We start from the raw sequence: 23,638 nt of genomic DNA on the forward strand, positions 1-23,638 counted from the left end.
TGTATAACCACCAGATACCAAAGAGTGAAGAGTCCACCTTAAGCCCCGACATTTATGGAGGAGGCTAGGCTTTGGCGCAGCTTTTTTACAGTGTGCCTAAAACACGCCTTCCTAGATGGAGTGCATTATGGCTTTAAACTGGATCTCTTATCCTCTGAAAAAAGCTGTGCCGTCTGAGGCGTATATCCGGTCCACAAACAGTTATCTGGAAGGACCCTGTGTGCCAGACAGCAACAGGTCTGAGTAAACTAACGCACATGATGATGATAGATTTAGGATGGGTGGTAACAACATCTATGTGGGTGCTGACAACTCCACCCTCCATGCAAACAGGTCTCTACACAAGGAAGTGCTGTGTGGAGCACAAGGAATTCTCTGGCCCTCACCAGACAAGCTCAGGAATTTCTCCACTACTGCTCCAAGCTGGACCTTTCCTGCTCTATTAAAGTTGTATGCCATTTTGAGGACTCTAATACGCTCCAAGGCCAACAATATCAGAGGGAATTCCGCGAATCTTGATGAGAGCAAGGACCAAAAGCACCAGTCTATGGACCTTGGAAGGGACTCACCTTGATGTCAGGCAAATCCTTTTAAAATGTACATGTTACAGGGACCTGTGGTGATCAGACTCAAGAAAGATGAAGGGAAGGGGTAACTGAGGGGTGCAATAGGACCCAAAAAGTCAGGATAACATGTTTTGTATGTGGGACCCGAACACTGGTCCTCAAACTTGCTGCAGTACAAAACCTTTAAACCGGGCATGTTGCAGGCCCATGAGTCACCCACACAGCCTAGGAAGGTTGAGGGGGATAAGGGGAAGCTGGGTCATGGCAGAAGGCCACATCATCAGCATAATAGACACTGGCATTTGCCAAAGGCCATGAGCAGTAACCTACAGAGCTGCAAAGGGAGTGCCACTAGGACTGGTTGTTTGCCCTGGGCATGGCATTCTGCCAAGCTCCCGGCTTTATCAAAGAGCGACTGGGCAAGGCCAAAGACCATTAAAACATTCAATGTCAGTGAACAAAAAAACATTTGGTCAAAAAAGGCCCTTGATGGTTGCAACAGAACCCCCCCCCCCCCAATTGTGACAGTTATGGCTCCTAAAGTAACAACAACTCTGCCACTGCACTTCACTACTCTATTATACTCTACTCTTGATAGCACCCATGACATTACAGATGCATTTTTGGCATTTTGTTGTTTTGTGTTGCAGCCATAATGTCCTTTTAACAATGTTTTTAACTGAATATATGTATACATACAGCTTGAACATGTACAGCAACTTTATGGGTTGAACATCTGCTGCATTTATCTGAGAGAACCTTGTAGAACACAGGCTGGAATAATAAAGGGGGAACCACTTTCATCCTTTGTAATGTTAATAAAAATTCAGGACCAAAATCAGTTTGAGAACTTCGCTACAATAACAGTACATTTTCATATAGCATGTTACAGAAGACATCTTGACACTTAACAGGTTTAGAACATACCACTTTTCCCCACCCCTCCAGCTCCAAGCATGACGAGTTTGTACTCGCGGGACTGTGGAGCAATGGGCTGGCGGATAACTGGAGGGTCCATTTCAAAAGTGGAGCCCCTGATGCCACAGCAGGATCTGAAAAAATAAAATACACATCAATGAATGCATATTATGTTTTCAAAATATAGTAACAACTATGTAGTGTTCACCTTTTATGAAAGTGCACTTAGTTTACCTGACTTTAAAAAATAAATCTTGGGTTTACAACATTAGAAGCAAGGATTTAAAATTGTCTTTTATTGAGACAATGGAATGGTTGTGATGTTTTTGTTGAAGGGGTGGAGGTAAATGTCTGCAAAATGGAATATGTACACAAAAAATGTACTGTAAATGCATCCTACAGTTTTAATTGTTTTAGATTTGTATTGTCTGAAGTGTGGACCTGGCTCGAGAGCTAGCTACAGAGTGAGGATAGCCAGCATTTGGGATGTCATCTTTTAACAGTATTGCAGTACTGCAAGGCATACATTAGTTTTGAAAAATGGATTAGAAGAGATGGCTAATAAAATGTTTGATTCGCAAACAAACCTATTGGATTAGCAATTTTGTACTGATGTTTTTAATGCCACCAGAAGATACTTGTACCCAAGAGATAAAATGAGCAACAATACAGTAGTTGTGTACCACTGAAGACACTAGTGAGAAGACGGGCCTTGCACATTTTTAAAAAAAAATTCCACTAGACCTGCAGGTTGAGTAATAACCGGGTTATTCATCGTAGTGACCACCTTACTCCTAGTCCATAGTCCCCTCTCCTCCATACTTATGGGACATCTCTCCGTCCCACAGGACTTACTCCATAAGTATGGAGGAAAGGGGACGGGACGTAGGAGTACTTAGTTTACTCACTCGACTGACAAGACATGCACTAGACCCATGGCAACAAATTTAAACACACACTTTCTGTAAAATGGTGCATGTCACCACAAAACAATGTGGTGCAGGAGGGCACTGCTATATTAAATTATTTCGTTTCCAAACTGAAAACATTCTTCAGTTATTTTATCTAATCAGTGTGGAGGTCCATGGTAAAAAAGGCCCTTAGCACAGGGCCTACAACTTCCACAAGATTAGAACTCACAACAAATCCCCTGTGAGAACCCCAGACTCTCGTAACACCCTACTAGTGGGCTGAACAAGTAAGGTTTCATTCAATTATTAGAACAGCATTTCTGCACCATTACTCCTCATATTTAAAGACCAAAACTTCAAGAGCAATCATAAGTGTTATTTTAACGTATATATTGAGATGAGGCAGTGAAGCACTAACAAGGGTTTAAAAGAAGCCTGTGCATTTTGGATATAATCCGTCATCATCGGGTGCAGTAGCAAACCGAGCAGCAGCCGCCACTACCACATCGGTATCTTTTTTAGACAGGGGCAGAGGAGGAAGAACAGGAAATCAAAGAGAACAAAGAGGGGAGGGACGAGTGACAAGACAACATAAGAAAACGTAGTCATTAATTTATCCAGCAGGACCCTTTCCACTGCTGAAACAGAAACCTTGCAGAGAGGTTGGAGTTTCGTACCTACCTACAGTACCACATTATTCGACACCAAGGTGGAGCTCTTTAAATTTGTAAGGAAACTCAAACTTAAGGTCTTTTTTGATGAGATGGAAGGTAGCAACAAAGCAGACAACGAAGAAGAGATGCAGGAGTTCAAGGGCAAGGGTTAATTTATACCATCAGTCAATATTCCCTAAGTGGAAATTTTCCATAAGCAAGTTCTCAGCGATCTGGGGAAGCTTAGTTATAAACGGCCCAAACACAACAACTTGAAACCCCATGAACTAAAACTCCTGAGGGACATGTACAGTGATGCTAACATCACGATCCGCCCAGCAGACGAGGGAGGCACTCTGGTCATTATGAACACGCATGACTACAATGAAGAATGCATGAGACAACATAATGACAGAACAGTGTATGCTCCCCTCGACACCGATCCCACGGTCAGCATTATGGCTATGCTGTCCAAAATAATCAACAAAGCAGAAGAAATGCAGTGGGATCAGCCACAACACTAGGACATTTATCCAAACTACCAACCCTTTAATACCAAATTTTTACAGATTGCTAAACATCCCACCAACCCCCCAGAGCGACCCATAGTGGCAGGGATGGAAAGTGTGTTACAACCATTGGGACCATATATTGATTTTTTTTCTCCAACCCATCATTCAAAAAACCAATACATACATTTGTGACACTACACATTTTCTTCAGATGTTTAACCAGGTAACACATACCCCCGAAAGTATTATGTTAACTATAGATGTCAAAAGTCTTAACACCATTCTGCTGCTTCCATCCTGCGGTTGCGAGGATAGCCCTGCGACCTCAGGATGGAAGCAATAGAATGGGTTGTTCTCAATGAAGAGCAGATTAGAGCCTCACGCATATTCATATTAGTACTCCTGCAATTCGTTGCTAAACATTCATATTTTCAGTTTAAAGATCGTTTTTACCTACAGACCTTAGGCACCTCTATGGGTGTCACAATGTGACCTACTTATGCCAAACGCTTTATGCATAGGTTTGAACATGACCATGCCCCGAAACATCCAGTATGGCATAATTTACTTGACATTTTTGACATCTTGGGCGTGTGGACAGGATCTGCCGAAGGCTTACAGGGGTTTCTTATATACCTAAACACTATCGACCCAAGGATACAATTTACCAGTGAAACATCTGCCAACCAGATCCACTTCCTAGATGTAGAGTTCATGGTGAAAAATGACAAATACACCACTAACATTTGTCTTAAAACTACAGGCAGAAATAATGTACTCCATCGTCTGAGTTTCCATCAGCCGAGCTAAATAATCTCCCCTTCCGTCAGATGTTAAGAGTGAGAAGGATAGTGAGCGACCCAGTGGATTACAAATTGAGAAAATGGGCCATACATTCCTAGCGAGATGTTAGACCCGAGGGGATTAATGCATCCAAGGAACGTGTAGTCAAGATTACACAATCTGAAGAACTCACTAGAGTTCGCAAAGAAAAGAAACCATCACCATTGGTGTATGTTCCTTAACACTCTATCCAGAGCAGACATCAAGGCCATTATTAAGAAAAATTGGAGGACCCTAACATGCGACACCCGGGTGGAACACCTTTATAAAGGAACAACCCACATTTGCATACAAAGGAAGTGCTAACTTCAAATATCGCCTAGCCAAAATAGGCATCCCCAAGAAACTTTCCTTGTCTAAAAAAACTCGGACATAGCCATGTATGCACTGTACAAACTGCGGGTTTGTAACCACAGTTAACACCCTGCATCACCATGGAACGGGTAGGAAGAGCAGCATTAAGAGTTTCGCTACTTGCGACACTAAGAAGGTTATCTATACAATCAAATGTCCATGATGTTTTTTTTTTTTAACGTAGGACAATCTAAAAGACCTTGTAAACTACGGTGGAATGAGCACGGCTCATGTATATGCATTCAGAACCGCAACTCAACCGTTGGTCGCCACTGGATTGAGAAACACCATGACATTCCACAAATACGCTTTCAAGTAGTTGAAGTAGTCATCAGGAAACCTGGGAAGACGACTTGACCAGCGTGAAACATATTGGATTGAAAGACTGGGCCCGTAAGCCCCTCACGGAATTAATAAAGAAATGTAATGTTACCTATAAACGACACCTACTGCTGGACACTCACTGCCCCAATTCCAAGTGACCCTTTGAACATTATTGATTTATCAATATGTACCGATACTGTACTCGTCACCTACAAACTCCACAATCGGATATTATTCCCTTTGGTATCCACCTGTGGTCGAACGTTCTTTTATTGTAATCCATCTGAATGGATATGTTTGCTTATGTGCAACCATTCACAAGTTGATCTAGTATGATTTGCTTTGGTATACAACTATGTATTCACTTTGAAATCCAGATGCTGCACACGTTCGCATCGGAAGGAACATGTTTGCTCTTGTACATCGTTTTACTTAATTTACTTTGACACCTCTTGGTCTTGGTTCGAGTACTGTATCCACCCTAATGGATACATTTGTTTTGCTTTACAGCAGGCTTATTCACTTAGCAACTACAGCATCCCACCATAGCATCACGCTCTATGTTTACATAGTATGCGAGATGTCATCGCGCACCCGTGCTAGTGACGTCACGTGTCCCGATGCTCTTATGGAGCTCAGATGGGGGCTGGCGGCTTCATGTACACAACATGCCGGTAGAAACTGCTGAAATCTAATGGTAAGAGGATGGGCATTAAGCCCCTTGTAGTACATGCTGACTACAGAGAGAATTCACTCTAGAGAGCAGTGCCCTGTTACTAAATACAATATGCATATTAATGTTTCCCCATATGCAGACCTACGCATTCGGACCACACTCATGTGGGATGATTGAAGAGAAACACAATTAAGGGAGCACTTGGTCACCAGGTGTCAGTGCATCCTATACCATACACACACACACATTTGCACACACTATTTCGATTTCTTGCAGTTTTTAACTAGCAGTTGGAGCTATGGTAAATGTATTTTAGCATGTATTGATTAGCGACATATATTTAATCAAAAAGAAGGGACATGGACATATTTATTAAACACCACATATTTACCCTCAGCAATCTGAAACCTTATCACACAGCCTATTCAACCAAATACAGGCTGTGTCACGTACAATAAATGTCATGTGTACAGTAATTAAAATATCATATTTAATTCATTTGCTAAACAGCACAAGTATCAAAAAACATTTTACTAAAAAATGCATTACATCACATACAAAATATACAATGTTATAAAAGTGGTAATTATTCCACACATATTCAAATTATATAATCATTTAAACACTCTCCACAGTAGCTAATTCAAATGTTCTTATTTCCTACTGTGTATAACAACTTAGCCCAACTTATATAAGTTTCTGTCCTGGATGTTTTTATTAACTGGACATTCTTCAGGGGCGAAAAATTGTCTTGTGCTTCTTGTAGACTTCTCTCTATGGTTCCAGTTTCTAAAGCTGAGGATACATACAATATAAAAACAAATTACTACCTTGGCATAGTAGGTTATTTTGCTTCACCCAGCCAGTCCTAATCACCATTAGGATACATCAAGTATATACTCTATAAAATACTAGTGCTTGAAACTTGTAACCTCTTTCATGTTGTACAAGTTTATTTAGACAATCACAATTTTGTCCTTCACTATTCACAGTGTTATAGAGAGATATAGAACCTATCACACCACATTCTTTGCTGTACTCATCAAATCATCATGGCAATTGATGAATGATCTAGTCATAGAATACGCACATCTATTCTAAACCCTCAACCAGTTCCTCATACAGTCTACTGGGGTCAAACCTCACCTCCATTCCAATCCTGATTTTCCTCTCTTGTGGGCAAAGTACATAGGTCAGCCTCCAAACCAGATCAAATATGCAGTTAGTATTCTGTCAAAAGATAGGACACCCTGTAAGTTCTCAGTATACAGAAAAAACGGGCCGAAACAAACCGCAGCAAGGAACAAGGGAAACAAGAGAGAGAGAGATCATACCTTTTTATCCCTCAATTATATAATATTACTATTATTTTAGGGTCTGCAGTCTTGTCAATAATTTTCCTGAGCCCCAATCTTATTTTGCTTCATAGTACTTCGTGGAAAGGGTCTTCCCTAAAATGAGGATGTAATCAACACAAACACACATCTTTAGCAAGTAAATTCAACAAAGGTGAAAATCCTGATAAAGAAATCCCCATCAGTTTCCTAAATATAGGTCCCCCAGCTTACCTTTAGTAATGCTCCAGCCGAAACCCATCTGCAGAGTGTTATTATTCTGCTGCTGATCTGCTCGCAAACGCGAGCTTTTCTATTTATTTTATAGTGCCGCGGTCGCACGCCCATTGATGACGTCATCGCGTCAAAACGTGCCGCGACGACGTCATCGCGAATAGTGCAACGCCGTGCCGTCACCAAAACCAGCGTGGCTACCCTAGCAACCCGTGAAATGAAGCCACTGCAGGAGCAGGATATAGTCCCCCAACACTCATCTGAGCTCATCCATGTATTTTCAAAAAATAGGAGGAAGGTAAAGTAAAAATACTTCTCTCCATTAATGTCGGGGCCCTAAGGTGCACAGATGGTTAATGCCCATCCATATATCCAAAAAGGCCCAATACAAGTGTGAAAACATATCTCTGCATGAGATATAAGATGGATTATTTAGGGAAAAGGCACAGTACAAAGTTTACGCAGGAAGTCCAGTATTTGCTGATATTAGTCATTCAATTTTAACAGGTCCCACTCGCATTAACATATAGAAACACACTAGGGGCCAACCTCGCCCTATTAAAGAAAGGTTCGGTCATCTCTAATAAATAGTACAAAGTACCCTGCCCACATGCTGTACTTCCGTTAGTTCTTCGAAATGAATTCCTATTTAACAGTAGGTACATCATAATAGGAAATACCATCAGACACTACATGACACGTCCTTCACTGTTCATCACAAACGCAAGAAAATAAATGGTCTATTTAATGTTATGCCACTCAATATTTTCATTAAGTCCTGTTTCATGACTATTAGTTAAAAAAATTAACTTTTGTTCTAAATTTAACAGTTTTCTATTGATATCTTCCTGTGTCTTCCCTTTTACTTTTTTCAATTGCCATGATGATTTGATGAGTACAGCAAAGAATGTGGTGTGATAGGTTCTATATCTCTCTCTAACACTGTGAATAGTGAAGGACAAAATTGTGATTGTCTAAATAAACTTGTACAACATGAAAGAGGTTACAAGTTTCAAGCACTAGTATTTTATAGAGTATATACTTGATGTATCCTAATGGTGATTAGGACTGGCTGGGTGAAGCAAAATAACCTACTATGCCAAGGTAGTAATTTGTTTTTATATTGTATGTATCCTCAGCTTTAGAAACTGGAACCATAGAGAGAAGTCTACAAGAAGCACAAGACAATTTTTCGCCCCTGAAGAATGTCCAGTTAATAAAAACATCCAGGACAGAAACTTATATAAGTTGGGCTAAGTTGTTATACACAGTAGGAAATAAGAACATTTGAATTAGCTACTGTGGAGAGTGTTTAAATGATTATATAATTTGAATATGTGTGGAATAATTACCACTTTTATAACATTGTATATTTTGTATGTGATGTAATGCATTTTTTAGTAAAATGTTTTTTGATACTTGTGCTGTTTAGCAAATGAATTAAATATGATATTTTAATTACTGTACACATGACATTTATTGTACGTGACACAGCCTGTATTTGGTTGAATAGGCTGTGTGATAAGGTTTCAGATTGCTGAGGGTAAATATGTGGTGTTTAATAAATATGTCCATGTCCCTTCTTTTTGATTAAATATATAGTATATCCCCACTTGGTAGGAGGGATTATCACCGTTGTGTGGGGTAACCCGCAAATGTATCCTTGTTTCTGTGAGGCATCTTTTTGTCTCGCAGGTTTTTTCCACTTAGTGGTGGTAGGGAGAGACCACTGGTAACCATAATCTCATCCATATCCTCGCACTGTGACTATTAGATTTCCCATATTGTAATCTATCCAAGTGGCATTATGACCACCTCGGCTGATAAGAGTTTGGCCTATACTGAAGACTATATTTTGCAACTTTTGAATTCGATACCTGAGTTGGGCTTAGATAGTGAATTAAGTGACATTAGCAAAGATGATAAATGGAATGAGCTCACATAAAACCGAAAGAGGCTTGTACGTACTGAGTTACATGCGATTATTATGTTGGAGTACCTTAAGAACCAGGCCCTACCCCAGGGCCTGATAGTACGCAATGAACCGAGATTATTTTTGGACAATGCAGATTTCAAATTAAAATGGAGCTATATAGCTAATAAATGTGGAAGGGACTGGTTAGTATTAATCATCGAAACAGCCCAAGAAACCACAAAAAAGATTATGGTGGACCTGAACAAACTAGAAGAAGAAATGAAAAAGAACTTCGACATTGAAAGCTTCAAATCTAAATTAGATGCCCATATGAAAGAAATGCAGAATTTCAAATTAGAAACCAGTGCAGAAAGAATTAAGAGGCTTAAAAAAGATCTAGTCAGTTTTGAACATGAAAAAGCTTTTCGATATGTTATGAAAGATTATAACTTCGGAGCACCTGTCGAAGGACAGAAAACTAACCGGAGAGTGAGGTTCAGGAACACTTCTTTTAGCTCTAGCGAGGAAGGTGGCATATCCAATGACAATGATGATACTAATGAGGGGGGTCAAAGAGGAAGAAATACTAATGCCCCTTCACAAAGGGGTCGGAATTTAAGAGGGAACAGGGACACAAGAAATGGATCTAGACGCCCACCTTTTTTAGGCAGAGGGAACAGCCGGCAAGATTGGTCAACAGACCGGATGCAGACACGCAGTCATCGGGGTTGGTAGTGAACTTATCTAGCAAGATTCTCACTAAGGAAGAGGAGCAGTGCCTCAACAAGGGTCTGAACTTTGTTGTGTCTAAACATCATAACCCTTTTGAGTTTAGATTGGAATTTAACGCTTTTATGCGTAAGGTACACTTGAAGGAGTTTTTTGAAGACCAACCAGCTAGTATTTACACCAATTATAGCGGTTTGAGAAATCCATCTACTTTTTACCCCCCTCAGCATACCCATTCCCCGGAATCATTGGTTTTTGAAAAAAAGGTACTCCAGGAGATCCAGAAACTAGAAAAGCAAGGGATACCTAAAAATTCCAATTTGAGTCAATCTGAAATTACGATGTTACGCAATCTGGGCAATAATGAAGAAATAGTGATTCGACAGGCAGATAAAGGTGGCGCTATTGTTATCCTAAACAAAAAAGACTATATAGATGAATGTGACAGGTTACTGGCAGATAATAACAGCTACCGGAAAATTGAACAAGATCCTAGTCCAGACATTATGAAACAGATAAGGGAAAAGGTTGAAAAAGCTGTAGAGTTACAGCTTATCAGTAAACAGGAAGGTGATTACCTTACCAGGGAAACAGCGAGGATTCCGATATTCTACATATTGCCCAAGATCCACAAAAACAAGGATAAACCTCCGGGCAGGCCTATAGTGTCGGGCGTAAATTCAATTTTGGAACCTTTATCCAAATATGTAGATTTTTATCTACGCCCCTTTGTAAATCAAATGAAGAGCTATGTTCAGGACACCAGAGACGCTATTGTAAAAATTGAAGGACTCATGTTTGATCCTGCCACCGATATATTGATTTGTTTAGACATACAATCCCTTTATACTAATATCCCCCAAAGAGCCACTTTAGAAGTAGTGGAGGAAACCCTTTTAAAGCGTGAGGACAACCATCCGGTCAGTAATGCGTTTATTACTTGGTGTGCTGAAATGGCCCTTACTAAAAACTTTTTTCAATTTATGGGCCAATTTTACATGCAGGTGGAAGGCACTGCCATGGGTGCAGCAATGGCCCCGAATTTAGCGAATTTATATGTAGATATGGTGGAACAAACCGTTATTTACTCTGGGGTCAATCCTTTTAGACATCAAGTATTTCAGTGGCTACGATATATTGATGATGTCTTTATGGTGTGGCATGGAACATTGGAAGAAGCCAACAATTTTGTGGTGTGGTTAAACAATCAGAACAGGTATCTAAAATTCACAGCATCTATGAGTTCTAATGAAGTCAATTATTTAGACTTGACTATTTACCATAGGGATAATCAACTATGGGTTAAACCATTCGTAAAAAGTACCGATAGGAATGCATTATTGCATTATGGTAGTCACCATGCTAAACACGTACGGGACAATTTGCCTTTTGGGCAATTTTTACGCCTTAAACGTAATAGCAGTACGAGGTTGGACTATGAAGATGGGGCTAACATTTTGATTAACAAACTCATAGAGAGAGGGTACCCTGCTAAGATTGTGAAACAATCAGCCAAACGAGCTTTTAACAATCATCGAGAAGCTCTATTTGAAAAGAAAAATAGGGATAAGGTAGAGAGCCCATTGGTATTTGTCAATACCTTTAGTAATATTTCTTACAAAGTGAAAAACATCATTCATAGAAATTGGAAGAAGATAATGACCATTCCTACTCCCTTAGTGGCTTTTAAGAAAAGTACTAATATTCGCAATTTGGTGATGCGTAATGATGTACAGAAAACTTATAGCTCTGAAGTGCGACAGAGTACTTTATGGGGACTACCTAGGGTTGTAGGTCATCATCCTTGTGGCGATTGCATTATGTGCCCTCTTACTCGCAAAATGACCTCTGTGAATTTGGGTTTGAAATCAGAATGGCAAATGAAGGAACATACTAATTGTCAAACAAATAATGTGATCTATATGATTAGATGTCCATGTGCTCTATTGTACATAGGAAAGACCAACAGAAAATGCAAGACACGTATGATAGAACACAAGAGCTGCCTTAAAAACCATGTTGAAAAAGCCCCTCTGGTGAAACATTTTGATGAGAAGGGCCATTCTTTCATGGATTTCGAATGGTGCATCTTGAAAAAAGTAAAAGGGAAGACACAGGAAGATATCAATAGAAAACTGTTAAATTTAGAACAAAAGTTAATTTTTTTAACTAATAGTCATGAAACATGACTTAATGAAAATATTGAGTGGCATAACATTAAATAGACCATTTATTTTCTTGCGTTTGTGATGAACAGTGAAGGACGTGTCATGTAGTGTCTGATGGTATTTCCTATTATGATGTACCTACTGTTAAATAGGAATTCATTTCGAAGAACTAACGGAAGTACAGCATGTGGGCAGGGTACTTTGTACTATTTATTAGAGATGACCGAACCTTTCTTTAATAGAGCGAGGTTGGCCCCTAGTGTGTTTCTATATGTTAATGCGAGTGGGACCTGTTAAAATTGAATGACTAATATCAGCAAATACTGGACTTCCTGCGTAAACTTTGTACTGTGCCTTTTCCCTAAATAATCCATCTTATATCTCATGCAGAGATATGTTTTCACACTTGTATTGGGCCTTTTTGGATATATGGATGGGCATTAACCATCTGTGCACCTTAGGGCCCCGACATTAATGGAGAGAAGTATTTTTACTTTACCTTCCTCCTATTTTTTGAAAATACATGGATGAGCTCAGATGAGTGTTGGGGGACTATATCTTGCTCCTGCAGTGGCTTTATTTCACGGGTTGCTAGGGTAGCCACGCTGGTTTTGGTGACGGCACGGCGTTGGACTATTCGCGATGACGTCGTCGCGGCACGTTTTGACGCGATGACGTCATCAATGGGCGTGCGACCGCGGCGCTATAAAATAAATAGAAAAGCTCGCGTTTGCGAGCAGATCAGCAGCAGAATAATAACACTCTGCAGATGGGTTTCGGCTGAAGCATTACTAAAGGTAAGCTGGGGGACCTATATTTAGGAAACTGATGGGGATTTCTTTATCAGGATTTTCACCTTTGTTGAATTTACTTGCTAAAGATGTGTGTTTGTGTTGATTACATCCTCATTTTAGGGAAGACCCTTTCCACGAAGTACTATGAAGCAAAATAAGATTGGGGCTCAGGAAAATTATTGACAAGACTGCAGACCCTAAAATAATAGTAATATTATATAATTGAGGGATAAAAAGGTATGATCTCTCTCTCTTGTTTCCCTTGTTCCTTGCTGCTGTTTGTTGTTTCGGCCCGTTTTTTCTGTATACTGAGAACTTACAGGGTGTCCTATCTTTTGACAGAATACTAACTGCATATTTGATCTGGTTTGGAGGCTGACCTATGTACTTTGCCCACAAGAGAGGAAAATCAGGATTGGAATGGAGGTGAGGTTTGACCCCAGTAGACTGTATGAGGAACTGGTTGAGGGTTTAGAATAGATGTGCGTATTCTATGACTAGATCATTCATCAATTGCCATGATGATTTGATGAGTACAGCAAAGAATGTGGTGTGATAGGTTCTATATCTCTCTCTAACACTGTGAATAGTGAAGGACAAAATTGTGATTGTCTAAATAAACTTGTACAACATGAAAGAGGTTACAAGTTTCAAGCACTAGTATTTTATAGAGTATATACTACTTGATGTATCCTAATGGTGATTAGGACTGGCTGGGTGAAGCAAAATAACCTACTATGCCAAGGTAGTAATTTGTTTTTATATTGTATGTATCCTCAGCTTTAGAAACTGGAACCATAGAGAGAAGTCTACAAGAAGCACAAGACAATTTTTCGCCCCTGAAGAATGTCCAGTTAATAAAAACATCCAGGACAGAAACTTATATAAGTTGGGCTAAGTTGTTATACACAGTAGGAAATAAGAACATTTGAATTAGCTACTGTGGAGAGTGTTGAAATGATTATATAATTTGAATATGTGTGGAATAATTACCACTTTTATAACATTGTATATTTTGTATGTGATGTAATGCATTTTTTAGTAAAATGTTTTTTGATACTTGTGCTGTTTAGCAAATGAATTAAATATGATATTTTAATTACTGAACACATGACATTTATTGTACGTGACACAGCCTGTATTTGGTTGAATAGGCTGTGTGATAAGGTTTCAGATTGCTGAGGGTAAATATGTGGTGTTTAATAAATATGTCCATGTCCCTTCTTTTTGATTAAATATATAGTATATCCCCACTTGGTAGGAGGGATTATCACCGTTGTGTGGGGTAACCCGCAAATGTATCCTTGATTAGCGACATACCAGTCACTAACCACAGTTTACTTTATCTCGGTTTTTGCTTTTGTTTCTGCTTTTATCAATGTGGCTAAATTTACATGCTCACGCATATGACTCATGTGGAATTTCTCAGGAATTTTTTTTTCTATTCTGTTTTATTTCTTTTCTCATTTTCATGGATTAACATAGGGTTTGGCCCTGATGACGGATCATATGTGAAATGCATAGGCATCTTTTAAACCCTTGTTAGTGCTTCACTGCCTCATCTCTGTATATACATTAAAATAACACTTACGATTGCTCTTGAAGCTTTGGTCTTTAAATATGAGGAGTAAGAGTGCAGAAATGCTGGTATAATCATTTAGTAATTGAAACCTTACTTGTTCAGGTCACTAGTAAGGCATTACGAGAGCCTGTGGTTCTCACAGGGGATTCCTTGTGAGTTTCCTAGCATGTCACCACAAACGCACTTCAGTTTGGCACACTGCTGCCACCCAGAGGCCAGCCATGCACAGTGAAACCGTTACTTGACATTTACTGCAAACAAAGTAAAGTTTAAATAAAGGATTCCAACATCCCCTGCAAATGGTACTGTCCTTTCTTAAAATCTACTTGACTATTCGAGTGGACGAAAATACTTTGCAAGCCCTGGATGAGTGTCTGTAAAAAGGTTAGCTTCATGAATGGACAGAAATAGATATAATAAAAAAGGCTCTGAAAACAGTTTGGCCAGATATCTCTACTGCAGGTGCAAACATATCATGCAATCATAATCATAGAGCAAAGTGAGCTGTGGAGGCCAACTAGAGTGTACGGTTTTGCAGTAGGTCTGTAGATGTAAAGATGAACGTATTGATCGATACTTTAAGTAAATATCTAGTTAGCTTTGTGTATTCATTATGCAAAAGACCAAGCAGAGTGGATGGCGCAGCAGGCAGAAAACTGGCCAAACTAGGCAGAATATTGTAGTTTGCGTGCAGCTCCCTTTCAGGGTAGCAGGTATAAGGCCACAGTGTAAGATAAAATGTCGATAACTATGGGATCAGCTGATGGGTTTAGCACCAGCCGCAAGCTGTATGTAACCAGCAGGCCACAGAACTATGTTTGCCATCAAAACATTTGGCCATGTGGTCATGTACATTTTCAAAAGTGTCCACTCGTCAATATGATGCATCTTCCCAGCAAAACAAAATCTCGTTGACACTGAGATTTAGATGAACTTAACTGTAAAGCATGAAGCCAATGCGTGTTTTAAAATCGCAATACTGTCATTCTGCATTATGTAACAAATTACATTTTTAGAAAAGGAATTGAATGTCTTTTCTTTAAAAAATAACTAACATGGGGGCGTGGCCTGGAGTGCCAGCGATGAGGCCGCTCCATTAATGGCCTCCGCATGGGTCCTCGGAGGCGCTATTTTCACCAGGTTCCTGCTATGCCCGCCATGAACGTCGCTAGATTGAGGTAGCGGAACATCCCCACCACCATCGCCTGCAAACTGGGAGCTCAACGCCCCCGGGTTCGCTATAAAACGCGGTGAAAGAAACGTTCCTCCGGTGGCCGGCACCGTATCCAAGATGGCGGCCGCTCCTCCTCCCCGGTCCGCAGCTGACACTGGAGACCGGAGCCTTTCTGGCGCACATTAAGGGGGCGCTGACGGCCCCTGCTCCCGCCTGCCTGCCACCTACACTCCGCTCTGGAGCAGCTCGTAGGAGCCCAGCTTGCATCCCGCCATTGGACCGCGCCTGATGCCTTGGTGAGCCCGCCATCAGCGTCATCCACGCACCGGTCCCCCTGGGGAGCTGGGGTGGCCTAGCCCTCTGAGGCTCGCAACATCTGACCCCCCCACCCTTCGGCGGCCCACCGACCCACATACATCGACGCTGCTTCCACCTTGCGGGGTCCCTGAAACTACTGATGGTTGCTCCCCAGCCCGGAGCGTGACGCCTTCCTTGTATTCCTGGAATGCCCCTGCCCACCTCACCTCTTTGCCAGCCGGAGAGAGCCTGCTCCCGCCAGCCGCATCCTGGACCCCGCTGCAGAGGGACGCCTGGAGCCCTGTGGCCATTTTGCTCTGCGAGGCCCACCCGTTACGGTGACCCAGACCGCGTCCTGAAGGCCTGAAATTCTCTCCACCTCCTGGGGCGCTCCGGCCCACTCCAACCCCAATCGCTTCTGCCATTTTGAACCCTGTGACACGTGGATTCGAGGCCAGACCCCCGCAGGGTGCCCCCTCATTCCGAAGCCATGCCCAGAGTGCCAAAGTCCTCCAAATCGGCTGACATTTCCACCATGCTACTGGCTGCGGATAAAGGAAAGAAAGCAGATTGGTCCAAACTTACACCCCAGAAAGCGACCGACGACAAAGGGACCCTCGCAACCAAAGAGGACCTCCAAGCCTTCACGTCGGACATCAAATCAGAATGTAGAACCTGGATGACGGAACTCGCTGCTAAACTGGATCAAACTGATCAAAGGGTCGGTAGCATAGAACAGAGGATGGGGGAGGCCGAGGACCTGGCCACAGATCACTCCAACTCGCTATCGGCTCTACAACGCACTGTCCAGACGTTAATGGAGAGAACCGAAATTCTTGAGTTCAAACAAGAAGACATGGAAAATCGCTCCCGCTGCAATAACCTGCGCATCCGAGGGGTACCTACTTCAGTCTCTGATAAGGAGCTCCCTGGATATGTAAGCACTTTCTTCCAGTCCCTGCTACAGGATCTGGACGAGGCCCAACTTCTACTTGACCGGACCCATAGGCTGCGTCCTCACCGAGGAGTGGACTCTGACTCCCCTCCGGACGTAATTACAAGGGTCCACTTTTACACCTCTAAGGAGACCATCGCAGCAACAAGCCAATCAAAGGATGAGCTCTCCTTCCAGGGCGTCCCACTACAGATTTTCCAGGACCTCTCCCCTCTAACTCTCCAGAAGCGCAGGATGCTTCGCCCACGCTCGCTCTTCCTTCGAGAGCAGCAGATCTGCTACCGGTGGCTCTTCTCCATGGCGCTACAGTTCTCCTACAAAGGCACTCCCCGCACCATCGGCCACCTCGGCGATGCAGCATCAATTCTCCGTCCTGACTCCCCCGGGTCCGACCCCGGCCAAACGAGAAACTTTAGAGGAACAAGGCCCGTTCCAATGGAGCACCCACTCGATCCCATACCTGGGGGGTCCAGATTCCCTCACACCCAAAGTCTATCAGGCTAACTTTCCGCCGCTCTTCGCGGAACTGGAGAAGGACTTGGCCCACTGGCAATCTAAAGAAATCTCCCTGTTGGGCCACATCATGACATGTAAAATGAACCTTTTCCCCCCGCTTCCTCTATGCCTGCGCCTCCCTTTCAGCCCTAATTCCGCTTCCCCCCCCTACAGCGGCTCCAAAGGAAGATGGTCACCTTCATCTGGAAGGGGAAGAAAGCACGCATCCCGCGAAGATCGATGATGGCCAGCACGCGACTGGGTTGGATTGGGGGTGCCCGACCTCTGAAAATACCAAATTGCAGCACAGCTGGCCCACCTTCAGGCATGGGGGCACGCCACAGGGCTCCCGAAATGGGTGGACATTGAGCAATCCTGCCTCCCTCTCCCCCTCCGCTTCCTCCCGTTTCTTCCCACCACCTTAAGCTGGAGCTGGACGGGAGTGCTGACGGCCACGAAACAATCAATAAAGGCTTGGGAGTGGGCCCGCAGACATCGTGGTGCCCCTGGAGACCTGAGTGCACTCTCTCCAATCTTCCTCAATCCAGCGTTCTCCCCCGGAGCCCATCCAAGGAACTTTAAGAACTGGGTCGCAGGAGGCCTTGAAACCCTGGGGCAACTCTTCGATGGGGACTCCCCCGTAACCTTTGAGCGCTGTAAAGCGGCATTCCAGCTGGCCCGCACTTGGAAATCCGCGGATGGGCCCTTGATGACCCTCTGCTGGGTCAAACTCTGGGACATTCTGATCGCTGAGGTGGTCACGGCAGCTAAGGCAGGACTGCTCCACCGATTTATGGACATTTGGACAACGGTGCTGGACTATGATCAGAACTTCCCGGCCCTGACATATAAGCCGCGCCTGATTGCGAGAGCCCTTCATTCTATGGACGATCCGTCGCCGCCGCCGACCAGGCCCATTAGGCCCGGGAACAGTGCCCACCAAGGGACTTGGTTTTTTTTTGTGCCCAATATGTTTTGAGAGAAGCTATAAGTACTGTGAATGTATATGCTCCTGTGTGTTGAGTTATAAATAAAAAATAAAAAAAAATATATAACATACTGGTCTTTGGCAGACAGGATACAGTTAGCTTAATAACAATATTATCCCGATTATTTCTGGTTTGCAATTATTTGGAAAAGAAAAAGAAAATGTAGGTAGCACTACCAGACAGACCTTTTCTGCTTTCATTGAAAAGGGTAATCATAAATAGCTAGCTTTGCTACACAAATGCCAATTTAATTAGCAACCCTAAAGAATTGCATAGCAAATTGCTATGCGACACTACTTATTGTGAGTCGAGGTCTGTGCGTCAGTGTGTGCGTCCATTCGAATTAGTCCTTGGTCAGCTGTAGATCAAGGCAATGGGATCCCTAAATTAAAAAAATGTCCAGAGTGAGTAAAAGAGAGAAAAAGCCTTCTAAAAGTATCCATGCAGGCTATTAAACAATATCAAATCACCTAACTGTTAACAATACCGTACTGGCACACAGTACTCCTTAATTTTCCCTTTTAAATAATGTATTTTTCTAACCATAGGATGTTTATGAAAAATGTTGATGTGCTTATTGTGAGTGGATAATGTGTGGCGGTAATGGATTTGGACTGATTTTCATAATATGCGTTCCCCAAAATGGGATCTTCAGTTTTTATGAATATCTTCATCTATGAATGGGACCTCAGAATATTTTCATTAAAATCGATATGATAATTTACGGTATTTATAAACAATTGAAAAATACATAATTATGTATCTGTTTATTTCATTTTTACAATAGTCTTCCATAAAAGCACCGTTATATGATTTAAAAAAAAAACTTTTTTTTCGAAGACACCAGTGTGTCTGCTCTTTGAAATATTAAACAAGGGAACAGATAGGCAGAAGTAAAGAGAGATAAAGACAGCCGTCACCAAGGCAGCCAGGCTCCACCAATCATACTGTGTAGTGATAGCTAGAGCCTGGGTTTATTTTTCTTCTCTCTGGGTGATGGATCACTTAGCACACCTGAATCATTGCAAGCTTTTTTTTAGACCAATACAAACATTTTAATTTCACTTAAAAGGTTTTGTTTCCAGCTATACAAAAAGGGCTTCTTTGGTGGAGCTGGTGCGTTTCTCAGAAATGCAGGAAAGAATACAATATTATTTGCATGGTCCAATTGGCAGAACACTCTGGATATGAATCTGAAGAATCGGGAGGAAGGGGGATAGGGGGTAGCATCAGAAAGATTTTCATTCTCAAGGTGGTAGAACAAGGGGTTTTCCGAGAAGAAAAATAATTACTTTCATGTTGACGTAGTCGGCATCTCTGTCCCACTGACAAAATGTTGGGGACCCCGATGGCTGGAAAACGGTTGTAAGGATACTGAAAAATAGATCTTTAGAAGTCTTGGTATATGAGCCTCCTTCAAGTACCCATTCCTCATAAAACTGCCACAGTGGGCCAAATGCCAGTTTCTAAGGATTTACCTCAGGAGCTAACATGGTAACATGTGCAAGAGGGGTTGTCAAGGAGGGAGAGCTATGAACTAAATACCCAAATCACTATGAAACTGGCATTTAATTACTCGCCAGTCCTGCACTCTCCCTTCCTACCATTTTTTTGGAACAGATTAAACATATAGTCATGTTGAATCAAAATCATTGTTGGATTCACACGGATGCCGGATTTCTAAAGAAACCACTCAATCACTGCAGCGTTATGAAAGTCACACAGGAAATTCCCTCGCCATTCCTGCAGAAATGTATCCCTCATGAACATCTGACATGTTCCTATTGAAGACACAATGGCCCCGTACATTGCACACAAATTTGTTTATTGAACTTCGTTACCCTCCCCACACAATGGCACCAGGGCACTCCATAAAACAGGACTACAGACATCCATGAAAAGAGCATAAGCAATGACAAATTGTTCAATTTGATCACCTCATAAATAACGTGTATTGCTCTCCCCTTGTATTAATGGGTCAATTCAGGCTTGTCGGTTGATCTCGATTGTGCTCTGCATTGGCAATTACAGCAGTCCTACATTTTTTTCTCTTTGGAACTGACCCAGTCCCTCAGCCCTGGGAGCGCACACAGTGAGAGCACCCGATGCCGCAATGCACTGGCGTCAGCAAGCAGTTTAAGCTCCCTGCTAACTGTACCTATGCGAGCGGGTCCTGTGGTTCAACATCTTTTGGCAAACTACTCCTGAACGTTTGTATCTGGGTGTCAACTGTTGCTTGTCTGCTTACAGGTTCTGTGAATACACTTGCTTGACAAAGGCTCCCCCGCATCACATGCTATCATCCACTGGCAATAGTCTCAGGATCGACCCAGGTAGAGTATTAGTTTTCAGTGGCAAGGTGACTGCTACTGGCCTCAGGATTGTAGCTATTTCGACACCTTAAGCCCCACTGGAAATAATGTGCTAGCTGAGGGTTAGATAATTTCCCCTTACTTTACTGCAAAGTCTGTTCAAGGGTGGATTAGTTGGCTCTTTATTTCTAGAAGGTTGTCAGGTACGATGCTTCCGACTAACGTGAAGGCACCTCGGCCCCATTAAAGGCATTCAATGTATGGCTTTGGGGTTTGAAGCACCTTGAGGGTCTAGGTCTCTCATCTTGGAGTCTACAGGAGAGCTTGAGAAAGGTGAAACTCGTGGGCTGTTGATGGCCTGGGGAGTCCTCAAGTTACATCCTCTGGGGCGTGCGTCACGGAGCACGTCATGGCATCTGACCCAAATGGTCTCCATAGTCCCGTGGCAACGCCTACAACATGGGACATTACCACACCACCTTCATACTTTTCAGGAAAGGAATGAAGACTATACTCTTAAAAGAACATTCAGTCCAGTGCCGATATGCTTTCTCTCCTCCTCTCCCCTGCGGATCTTCTGGCTGAAACTAAACTGCACTAGTTACCCGTTTACCCTCTGATCTCGGGCCCAGGTTCTGTCTCCTCCCCACCCACCCGGCCAGTTGCACACCTGCACTGCCCCCTTGGCATCCCATGCACTCGGGGGCTGTTTCTGTATCCCTACAGCCCTTGCCCTTACCCTTGCACTTGCCACCAGCTGGCCAAACTTTTATTTATTTTTTTATTCAGTTTTGTCTTACTTATTTTACTGTTTATCCTATGTACTGCATTGCCCCCTCTCCTGTATTCCCCCCCCCCTGCACTTGCGCGATCTTAATGTCACCTGGCCTAGTAAGATCGTTGTCTGTCTTCCCTCATCGCGCCTTGAAACACTTGTGTATAGGCGTGTTATAAATGCCATATCATATCATTGCTGATGACAAAATCTGTAGAGGTGCAATCTCCCCCCCCCCCGCCCACCGTTCTGCTCCCCTTTTGTACTCTGCCCTTCTATCTATTTTCCCAGGGTCAATTATGGCTTGATGAGGCCTAGACGTGTACCACTTTGCTGACTGCGGCAACGTACTTGCCCATCGACCTAGTTCTGTCTGATTCAACAATTTGGGACAAAGAAGGAAGAACACGGGGGATAATCAAGGCAGAAGCAATGTGGGGTGATCTGGAAGGAGGATGCTGCAGTGTTCCATACAGAAGCAACAACACTTCAGCCCTCGATCTTGGTGGGGTTGTCAAGTCAGAAGGAGACTGCAGGGTAAGCAGTGACAATTTCGTCTGAATCAAGGTCACTGGTGTGCGCAAGGCGAAGTAGCTCTTTTGACCATTGCGGCCATTGCCACCATGCAAGCTGAAAGTCTGTGCTCCTAAGCACAGGATATGCAAACTGTGTGCAGAGGAAGGAGTGGGATTTCTGGGAGGCGCCACATCAATTTGCTGAATTCTGTAGTAGGTCTTTTGAGCAAAGGGGCTGTAACCACCTAGCATGTCTGCAAGAACATGAAGATTCAGAGTTCAGTTTATACCAGTCAGTGCCTCACTTGCAGAGGATTCAAGTTTTACATTGCAAATCAGTGATTGCGTTTCCAAGTGCACAAATTCAAAATATGAACTGCGAGAGAAAAAAACGTATGTGGCGAATCTTGGGTCTATTGGACAATTTAGTATCGTAGCATCTAGGAAAGCTGAGGCAGAGACATTTGTCACTATTTCATTAACTGAAAGTGTTATTCATTTGTATTAGTCTTATTTTTGCACACTGTCACCATTTTTCCTTTTTTTGGTGGCGTTTGGTGTACCCGTGTCAAAAGTGAAGGCTTGGTTCAGAAATCCAAGCCACCTGATGGAGAATGAAAGTCAGAGCTCTGCACAAGACAGCACACCTGCAACTGCAATGCCCTGCCCGACATGGGAGGTCAGAGCACTTGTGATACATAGGAATCACATTCTGTTTCCAACTAAGGAATGATTGCTGTAAAAGAATATGCATTTTGTTCAAGGATGCACCAGAACACTAGTTTAAATGATCATATGCAGTTGCTTTCACGATTCTGAACAGAACACATGCGAGTCTAGGTACCTGGAAATTAAGAATTAGAAATGCAGTCAAAGCATGGTTGCATTATGAACCAGGCTACTCCTCACTGATGAGGCCCATCAAGGCCGAAACATGTTTGGCGGTGCAGTTCGGACTGGACTGCCCCTTTTGGGGTAGGACCAAGCCTGATTTGCACATTGTCTATCCACTTCTGTAATGGCTTGGCAGGCACAGAACAATGGTCTGCAGGGTTGCCCAGAGCAATGCCAGAGGTTAAGATTAATTCTAAACCTACTAGCCATCACCTCTTTGTTTTTGCAATAAGAAGGTGCAAGAGCATACGGCGCTGAAAAATATGAGATAAATTAATAGTTACAATAACCAACTGACTGTGGCCCTTTCTAAGTTGTTAAGATGTTGGGGCAGACACATGGTTACCAAACTGCTGCATGCAATGACAAAAGAGTACAGTGAAGCTGTATGAAAAAGCAGGGTCTTCTTTGAGTGCGAGTTACCTTCAGGAACCCACTTGCAGACCCTTTACTTGCACCCGTATTTAACATTGGTCTATTGTTTCCGGTGGGCCAACCGACCTGGCATTGGGACATGGGCGCAGGGTGGCAATTATGTATTTAAGTCCTGTGTATATTATGAAAGGTCCAGTTGGACTTCCCTGAACTATGTAAACATTCCATGGTCCTGCGAGACACTGATCTGCCTTTTAATTCATATCCCGAAAAGTAATTTTCAAAGTGTGCTTAACTGTACATTTTACAGTGAATTCCTATGCACAACTTTATTACATAGAGAA

The 23,638-nt window shown here is 42.6% G+C and overlaps 1 protein-coding gene across 1 annotated transcript in view; it reads right to left on the reverse strand.

Annotated features, from left to right (window-relative positions):
* The window catches only part of RIT1 (Ras like without CAAX 1), a 651,953-nt gene that overhangs the window by 394,080 nt on the left and 234,235 nt on the right, over positions 1-23,638 (reverse strand). Inside the window, exon 2 of the mRNA XM_069649919.1 lies at positions 1,494-1,618. Coding sequence (XP_069506020.1) covers positions 1,494-1,584 — 91 coding nt within the window. The 5' untranslated portion in view covers positions 1,585-1,618. The remainder of the gene's footprint in view (positions 1-1,493; positions 1,619-23,638) is intronic.

Source organism: Ambystoma mexicanum, chromosome 1p (genome assembly GCF_040938575.1).
Source record: "Ambystoma mexicanum isolate Mex_15411 chromosome 1p, UKY_AmexF1_1, whole genome shotgun sequence".
NCBI lineage: Eukaryota > Metazoa > Chordata > Amphibia > Caudata > Ambystomatidae > Ambystoma > Ambystoma mexicanum.